This window comes from Pantherophis guttatus, chromosome 9 (genome assembly GCF_059756535.1).
Source record: "Pantherophis guttatus breed Tessera chromosome 9, ASM5975653v1, whole genome shotgun sequence".
Lineage (NCBI taxonomy): Eukaryota > Metazoa > Chordata > Lepidosauria > Squamata > Colubridae > Pantherophis > Pantherophis guttatus.
In genome coordinates, this window is record NC_142071.1 from 1,283,890 (window position 1) to 1,293,324 (window position 9,435).

Genomic DNA, 9,435 nt, shown 5'->3' on the forward strand with positions numbered 1-9,435 from the left:
CTTGCAAAGTAACTGAGTTCTGTGAAAGATTGCAAAACAGACTAGCTTGAAGTTAAATTCTTCGGGCATTCCCGCATGGGCATGGACTTCATCATTCAGATGGGACTGCTCTCCTTCTGACCATTGATGGCCCTCTTATTTCTTTCTTTTTCAGGCAGCAACATTAATTTTGCTGGGATTCCTCTGGAATGCAGCCTCTGCTTCCTTCCAGGTAATCATCTCTGCTTTTCTACGAACAAAAAAATTCAAAGGTGGAACCAAGATAATTTTTTTTTTCTCCTGTAAAGTCATGCAGATGTTCAGTACATAACCAACTATGATGCTTTAAAACAGGGACGGGTACACAAGCTAGATCTATTTCTTTAGAGCACCGAGATCCGAAAATTGATGGCAAATCACTTATTTCAATGGCATTCTTCTCAGAATGCCAGGCTCAAAATACATGCATTTAGCTTGTAGATTTAATGTATTGATTTGGAAAGGGGTTATTTTTTTAAAGAAATGGCCTCAACATTTCTCTTCTGCAATCCTTGAAGACATCCAGTCCCAAAGACTGGAGGTAAACATGAGCTAATAATAAATTCACTTTTTTGAGTAGTGCATTGCACGATGTTTTTTTTTTTATTGAAAAGTTTTACAGAAAAAAAGATTTTCCCTCCCAATACTCCCCCACCCTTTTTCCCTCCCCCCACCCCCCACCCCTTCCCCGCATCCCCCCCCTTCCCCCCCAGACTTCCCAGAACAAAATACAGGGTATTTCAGTTAACAATCATAAGCTAAATTAACCTATCTATTCTTAGACTACAAAATCCCCCCCTGAAACCTTAACTCCACTATAAATAACATAATACTTCTAAAACTTAACATTCATTCATAAGCTATTTGATATTTTCTTGTCTGATACTTATTTTGAATATAATCAATCCATCTTCTCCATTCCGATACGTATCTTTCTTGTGTAGAGTCCTTCAAATATGCTGAAATTTTCGCCATTTCTGCTAAATTCGTTACTTTCAGTGTCCACTCTTCAATAGTAGGCAAAAAGTCCTTCTTCCAATATTGCGCTACCAACAGCCTAGCTGCTGATATTAAATTTAAAATCATTTAAATCATTTAAAGTCTCTAATGCTGTACAATCCGTAATTATACCCAATAAAAACAATTGCGGAGTAAATTTCAACCTTTTTTTCAAGATGTTCTGCATCACCCACCAAATTTTTATCCAAAATGCTTTGATTTTCTTACAAGTCCACCATATATGATAATAAGTTGCATCGTCACATTCACATCTCCAACATTTACATTGCACAATATTTTTAATAAATATTACCATTCCTTCTGGATTCTACGTCTCTCATAGCTGTTTTCATGCAGAGAAGCAGAGAAATACCAGTAATGAACAAATCAAATGTGTGAATGAATGATTAATCTTTCTGTTCTGTGAAAGAGAACACATTCTTCTTAGCAGCAGAAAAACCTGTAAAGGTTTCCAAAACAAGTCCTGAAACTTGGGGAATAAAGAAGATTTATTACCCGTCACATAAGCTAAGTAGCAGTATATTTTACCCATTAATACCTTGGTTTTATTTAGCATATGCTTGTTTGTTTGGTTGATGGTTTGATATTTTGATCAATGGCCATCAGCCGGTCCCATCTTATCTAAATCCAGAACCACACGTCTCTCGGATTCTGCATTTCACTTCAGATGACAAGTAAATTCTCTCCTGTTCAGGTTTACAGCATCCCTAGCATGGATGGTGATTACATCCAGCAGACAGTTACCATCGACAACGAGGGGAAAATAGTCATCATCCACATCCACGAGGGATCTTGCTCTTCGGATACAATTTTTGACTATAAGCATGTAAGTGTGAATCCGGTCCTTTCCTCACTCACCTTGTCAGTGCAAGAATACTGAGGCCATGCTGAGCTGGGGTTGCTCTTCTATGTAGCTCCACTTCTAACAAAAGACATCCGTTCGTTTTCACTCATCATCCTGCCTTAAGCTCAGGCCCTCGAGAATTCACGAATCAAGATCACGTGAAGGGTTAATACCACTTTATAAGGCCTTGGTAAGGCCACACTTGGAATGCTGCATTCAGTTTTGGTCGCCACAATGTAAAAAAGATGTGGAGACTTTGGGGAAGAGTGCAGAGAAGAGCAACAAAGATGATTAGGGGACTGGAGGCTAAAACATACGAAGAACGGTTGTAGGAACTGGGCATGGCTAGTTTAATGAAAAGAAGGACCAGGGGAGACATGATAGCAGTCTTCCAGTATCTCAGGGGCTGCCACAAAGAAGAGGGAGTCAAGCTATTCCCCAGAGCACCTGAGGGTAGAACAAGAAGCAATGGGTGGAAACTCATCAAGGAGAGAAACAACCTAGAACTAAGGAGAAATTTCCTGACAGTGAGAACAATTAATAAGTTAAACTTGCCTCCAGAAGTTGTGAATGCTTCAACACTGGAAGTTTTTAAGATGTTGGATAACCATTTGTCTGAAGTGGTGTAGGATTTCCTGCCTGGGCAGGGGGTTGGACTAGAAGACCTCCAAGATCCCTTCCAACTCTCTATTCTATTCTATTCTATTCTATTCTATTCTATTCTATTCTATTCTATTCTATTCTATTCTATTCTATGTCTTGGAACTGCTAGTCCCAAAATTCCTGTTCAGAACAGGCAATGGACCCAGAGGACGGGAATTCTGGGATATGCAGGCACCACCGTTTTGGAGGGACCCAAGCTGTAAAACCAATAGGCAGAATTTTAGTTGAACGTCCCTCCATGACCCTTTTGCACATTTTAAATTTGAATATCCAACGATTATTAATGGAACCTATCTGTTATTCCTTTCCCTCTGGCATAACAGGGGTACATCGCCATGCGGATCTTCTCCCGAAAGGCTTGCTTCGTGATGAAGATGGAAAAAGGCTACATTCCAGAGATTAAAGAAATTGGGCGGTTGGCTTATGAGAGACAGGTAAATGTTGGGTTCTTTACTGGGAGAGATCGTGGAAGGCTGGAAAAGGGAAGGAAGAGACAATGGACAATTGAGATACAGAAAGGGAGTCAGTTGGCAGCCCAACTCGGCCAAAATTTTCTCTGATCCGATTCTCTGACCAGTGTAATCGCTATAGTTTTGTTCCAATGACGGGGACTATGATAATGGTAGAAGCCCAAATGCTACCGTTAAGTTGGAGAGCATTAGCCATGCGGTCCCCAGGGGCCAACCTCAATTTCAGGAGACCTGCCTATCTCTTCCATGGTGGGAATGTTCTTGGCTCTCTCGTTGTTTGGGCACACACAAAGACCTCCACAACAGCCCGGATCCTCCAGTGTTGTGTGGTTTTTACAGCGAGAGATTGTGGGAGGCTGGAAAAGGAATGCAAGGGAGAGTAGGCAGAAACAGCCAAGAGGCAGAAGGAGAATCTGTGGGGCAGCTGGTCTCATAAGTGGCAACTCAGTCCATCTGCAAGAAACACAGGAAGCATCATTTCCCATTACTGGAAGAGGCACAGCTCAATAAAGAGGATGTTAGAAATTCCTTTTACCAGTTCCAAGATTTTGGAAGTTTTTACTCCAAGATCTCAAGAGACTTGAAGCACTTTAAGGCTTAATATGGCAGGAGCCAACCTTCTCCAGCATGGTGCTTCCCAGTTGTGTGGAGGTCACAATATTGAAAAACTACCATCCCCAGATATAGAATAGAATAGAATAGAATAGAATAGAATAGAATAGAATAGAATAGAATAGAATAGAATAGAATAGAATAGAATTTTTGATTGGCCAAGTGTGATTGGACACACAAGGAATTTGTCTTGGTGCATACGCTCTCGGAGTACATATGTACATATGGGGCAAGACTCACACTTGGAAACCTAGTTCCTAATATTTACTGCAACAGCCTAATCTGTCAGCTGCCCTTTGAACCTTGTTTTCAATCAACATCTTGTTTCAGATGATGGGTCGAATGTTGTCAGGAAGAAACCTATGGGTGAAATACGAACCTGCAAATTCTTTCTTCGGAGAAATCAAAGAGTGGTTCATTTTTGGAAAACCCATCGAGCATCTCTGCAGGCACATACCTGTTTATAAAGTAAAAAGAGCTGGATGTGAGTATCCTAGGAGGAAGCCAACACGGCTTCCTTTTTAACTGAACAACAATTCCATGAACTTGAAGGTACGGTAGAAAGGCAAATTAAGGTCCACTCAATCTGGCATCATATTTTGAAAATAAAACCACATAGCCCCCAGGATCAATTTTAAGAACCATTAGAGCACAATATTTAGTATTTTAAAGTCTCTCTAAGACTTTAATAGTGTCCTCACTGTGCTGGGAGCAAGACCTTTTGAATTAAATGGCGTTTATATTCATGTAAAATTGTCCTATACTCATCTCTGCCTTATTCTTAAGGAAGCATTCTGATTTAGTTTGGAGAGAGGTTGTTCAGATCAGCAAAATATGTCAACGAACCTAGCAAACTACATAACCCTGGATGGTAGGGACACACTGGATGGCCCTGCAAAAAGATACAAGGATATTTCCTAAAGAGCAGAGGTGTTTCCACCACCCACAGTTGCTGAACTACAGCTCACATACCTGGGTCAAATATAAATGCATAGAAAGAGGCAACATGACGCTCTCTCCCTCTGTCCCTTCTCTTCCCTACTGATTTCTTTTTCTTGTTTCCCATGTAGATGAAGTACATACCAGTAGTTGCGTTAAGGCTGGCATTTTAAATATTTTGGGTATTTCCATTTGTGGAAATACCAACCGGAGTCCCTGAAGATGCCCTGCACCAGTTTCAATTCAACGAACAAGATTCTTCCACCTCTGAAGATATTCCTAGTTGTTTAAGCATTTTAGGCCTTTTGTGCTTTCCTTAAATTTGGTCTTATAACCCAACCTACGAACTTCTAATAAAGAGCAATTTTTGAGCGTCCTTGGTTCCTTATTTTTTTTTTAAAAAAAAAACCCTTCCTTTGGATATGAAAGAAAATAACGTATTAATGTGCAGGAAGCCTGTTGGGGGTAAAACTATCCTCTGCAAAATGGTGCAACGGACCAAACAGCGAATAGATACGTTGCTAAGCAAAACACACAGATACTTACAGAGTCTGAACGTTTAAAGAAAACTAAACAGTCTTTACTTGTAGTAAAACAAACTTGGCTTTTCAAAACAAAGATAACACTTCTTCAAATAATCACGGTTCAACACAAAAACATAGTTTGCTTACAATTCCAGTTCTCTTCAGTAACACAGACACAGTTCCTTTCAGCAGTTCAACTTTCTAATAGCAGGAGCAGAAGTGAATGAACTTCCTGCCTTCTTTTATGTCTGCTTAGCACAGCCAATTAGTTGTCTTTGTAGCAGTTATTTATTATTTATTTATTTATTAATCAAATTTCTATACCGCCCTATTCCCGAAGGACTCAGGGCGGTGAACAGCCAAGATAAAATACAGATAATACAAATATTAAAAATCCCTTAAAATTATTAAATATTTTGGCCGAAACACAGATTAAAACACCCAATTTATAAAATCACGAATTAAAAAATTTAAAAGAGGAGAGTTAGGTCAGTTAAAGTTACAGAACATAGTTTTCTAGATATTCTCTACCCAACCGTAGGATAAGCATCCAACAAAGCCTTGGCTGTTTTGATCACAAACTAAAGTTCTCACAATGTGCTAAGCCACAAATGATGGTTTATAAACTTCAAACTGTATCAGATAGGTTTACGTCACACCGCACTAAACCACAAATAAGGAAAAAGTATTATTGATTAAGGGTAAAACATATAAAGAATGGTTGCTAGAATGGGTTATGTCTAGTTTAATGAAAAGAAGGACTAGGGGAGACATGATAGCAATCTTCCAATATCTCAGGGGCTGCCCCAAAGAAGAAGGAGTCAAGCTATTCTCCAAAGCACCTGAAGGCAGGACAAGAAGCAAGGTGGAAGGTGGAAACCAATCAAGAAGAGAAATTCCAGTTTTTTGGAATAGTTATGCAAAGTAAAGAAAGTGTTCAAATAAAAATACAACTCAAAAGTCTATCAAAAGTTCTAAATTCCCGACGATGGGATTTCTATTCCCCCTCTGAGTCTGAGTTCAGTAAAAATAGGTGTCCGATGCTTATATTTAGTGTCCATTTGGCTTCAACAGGATATTTTTTGGAATCCTGGGACCTGTTGCTCTGCCTCATGTATCTGCAGACCCATGGAAGTTGGGTGCCTTGAAAGCTTCACCGGATCCAGGATTTTCCCCGTGGATCCTTCTGGCCACAAAGCACGAGCCGACTGAGAGACCTGGGGGTCAAAAAGCAATTCTCAGCAACGGCCCCTTTTCTCCTGGGCTGGATGTAGCCTCCTGACCCACTCGCTTCGGGGCCTGGGAGTGCTTTTTTTGCCCCTTTGTTTACAATTGAAGGGAAGCAGGAGAGTATGCTTCCCTTTCCACCCTTCCTTGCTGCACCCTACTACACCTTCTGAGTAGTAACAGACCTCGGTCAGGAGCTGGTCAGGTACGCCCAGTCAGTCTGGACTCATCTGCCAGACTGAAAATGGACGATTGGTTCTCCAGGTTCTCTCTTGAAGAACCAGGAACCATCCTGGAAGGCTGCGTCTTAACCCACTGCTTTCCAATTATTATTATTATTATATTATTATAAACACTCACCTTGCTAAAAAGGTTGGCTGGTCAACCTGCAAATGGGTGCCACTGAGCTAACTGATGGCATAAGGAATGGACGTCATCTGTGAGACATACATACAGAAGATCTTTATTCGTTCATCTCATTAGAGCCGTGGTGGCACAGTGGTTAGAGTGCGGTACTGCAGGCTACTTCTGCTGACTGCCGGCTGACTGCAATTTGTCAGTTCGAATCTCTCCAGGCTCAAGGCTGACTCAGCCTTCCATCCTTCCAAGTTTGGTAAAATGAGGACCCAGATTGTTGAGGGCAATAGGCTGACTCTGTAAACCACTTAGAGAGGGCTGTGTAAAGCGGTATATAAGTCTAAGGACTATTGTTATTGCTATCTCTGCATCAGCCCTGCTATGTTTATTAGGTAGTCATGGCATGGCTATCTTATTTCCTGTCCTGTTCCCCCACCCCCCCTCACCCAATGAAACAAAAGGGCTGGAAATCTCTTACCTCGGACAGCCAATGTTTGGCACCGTCCAAGATGAAATGGTTGCCAGTCAGCTAGCCAGTGGCACAGCTCATTCATTTCATCTGAAAGACAAAAGAAACAAGGCCATTAGTCATTCTTAATATATTATGTTACTGTGTTATGATTGCTGGAAAACACTCACTTTCAAAGAGAGAAGATGGTCCATGTCCCTCATTAAAGGGGTGCCATCCTGCCAGCTGCTTGGACAGTTTGTCTATGTCCTCTGTAAAACACAATAGACAGCAAGTCCATTAGTCATTCATCTCTGGAACAGTGCCAAGATAATAATATCTTTATCCCGGGTTAATCTTACCTTTGGGCTTCCTAAAAGAGTATGGCTGCCACCCAGCTAGCAGGACACACAAGTTGTCTACATCTGTAAGAGACACAAGAAAGAAGCAAGGCCATTAGTCCTTCATCCTCTAAGATGCCCTCATAATATACTTATCTAGTTATTTGTTTAAAATGCTTTGCCCCCTCTTTCGTGTTAAACCATTAGCATTTGGTTGCACATCTCTGGATGAAGGGATTTAAATAAGCAAATACTTTACTGTAACTTATCATGAAACGTCCAGGGAGAGGCAAAACCCCTATGACTCCCCCAGGCACCAAGTCCTTCTCCCCAGCACACGTGCCCCAGAATGAAAGGGATGGGGAGTTGGTTGGTAAGAAAGAAACATTTTCTTTCTTTTTACAATTCCCTTGCAGAGGGGCTGAGGGTATCGTGTAGTTTAGTCACTCCGTAAGAAGTTACTCCATAAAAGTACATCCAGTGAAAAGGAGTCAAGAATTTCCCAAAATTCTGGGTTTAAAAATGGCTCGCCCCATTGGTTTCCTCCTGACTTCCTTTCCATCATGGATTCCCTTGGCTTTTCTTTTACAGCCCATCCCCAAATCTTCTCCTCTCCCCAGCTCTGCCTCTTAATGCAACTACTTCCCTTTGACTGAGTCTTCTGGAGAACCAAGGGATTCCTTCAATGGGGGAGATGGCCCAATTCCTACCTGCCATGGTGGAAGAAATGACTTTCAAAAACCACGAGTAGTACTGGCACTACCTCCTATCGAGTCAGTGTCCGGTAAAGAGTGGTCAGTACAAGTGGAATCATTTAAAAGTGTTTACTCCTGTCCCTACGGTAACCCTGGACATTCTGAGATGCAAAGAGAATTCTCAGAGTAGAATCTGATGATGAAACGTGATGTCACTGCGGAAGGCAAGGAGCGCATCAGTGATGGCTATCGAGCTAAGACTGGGAGGAAGGAAGACATTCAGTCCTTCTCCTGACCACTCACCTTCCCTGGTAGCCCATTGACACTTTCGCAGAAGCAGGAAAAAGCTTTTATCTGGGCAGTAGGTCACTTCTTTCTTCTTGAATAAAGTTTTCCTGAATGGCCAAAAGTTAGATGGCTTGCCCTACAAGCCATGCCCTACATTTCAGGACTATCACAAAAAAACATGGAACCCAAAGTATTTGGCTTTCTAGATCCATTCCTGTGTAGATCTTTGGATGTTGGCAACATCCAAAGCCTTGTTAGATGGCCTTCCATGCAGCTGTGCCCACGATAGAATATAAATTGTGATGCTAAAGGCACAGCTGCCCATCAGCTGCTCAGCTGCAATTCAAACCCTATTTCTGCGAAGACTAGGAAGGGGGACCAGTGGGGTTCTGGTTGATTCTGGACTGATGAAGGCCAAACATCAACTCTCCCTGAAAAATCAAGATGAAGAGATAGTCAGCAAGACACTAGATCAGTGTTTCTCAACCTTGGTAGCTTGAAGATGGGTGGACTTCAACTCCCAGAATCCCCCAGCCAGCGCTGCTGGCTGGGGGATTCTGGGAGTTGAAGTCCACCCATCTTCAAGCTTTCAAGGTTGAGAAACACTGCACTAGATTGTGCAGAAATGGATAGATTGACATTGAACATTAAAACAGAGATGTAGAATATTATCAAACATGGAATTTATTTTACCAATGGTTGGAAAAAAGGGGTGGAGATTTAGAATGTAGATTTGTATTGTTAAGCAAACTAAATACCCAGACAACACGCTGTTAATTAAGCACTGAGTAATGTATTTAATAGAAAATCAATAAAAATAATAATAAAAAATTAAAAACCTCTCCCTGAAAAATCTCAGGGTTAGGGTTGGACTATAAGATCTCCAAGTCCCTTCCAACCTCATTATTATTCTATATTCTATGTTCTATATTATATATAATATTCTATATTATTCTATATCATGCTCATCATGAAATGGGAAGTATTGC

The 9,435-nt window shown here is 41.1% G+C and overlaps 1 protein-coding gene and 1 long non-coding RNA gene across 2 annotated transcripts; one reads left to right on the forward strand and one right to left on the reverse strand.

Annotated features, from left to right (window-relative positions):
- Positions 1–1,500: 1,500 nt before the first annotated feature.
- Positions 1,501–4,932, forward strand: GKN2 (gastrokine 2). Its single transcript, XM_034430625.3, has 4 exons — positions 1,501–1,864; positions 2,869–2,979; positions 3,958–4,111; positions 4,698–4,932. The coding sequence occupies exons 1-4, from the start codon at positions 1,706–1,708 to the stop codon at positions 4,784–4,786; spliced, it is 513 nt and encodes a 170-aa protein (XP_034286516.1). The 5' UTR covers positions 1,501–1,705; the 3' UTR covers positions 4,787–4,932.
- Positions 4,933–5,124: 192 nt separating this feature from the next.
- Positions 5,125–7,547, reverse strand: LOC148112447 (uncharacterized). Its single transcript, XR_015729315.1, has 2 exons — positions 7,485–7,547; positions 5,125–7,394 (listed from the first exon to the last, which is right to left on the reverse strand). It is a non-coding gene; the product is annotated as an uncharacterized LOC148112447 (long non-coding RNA).
- Positions 7,548–9,435: the final 1,888 nt, after the last annotated feature.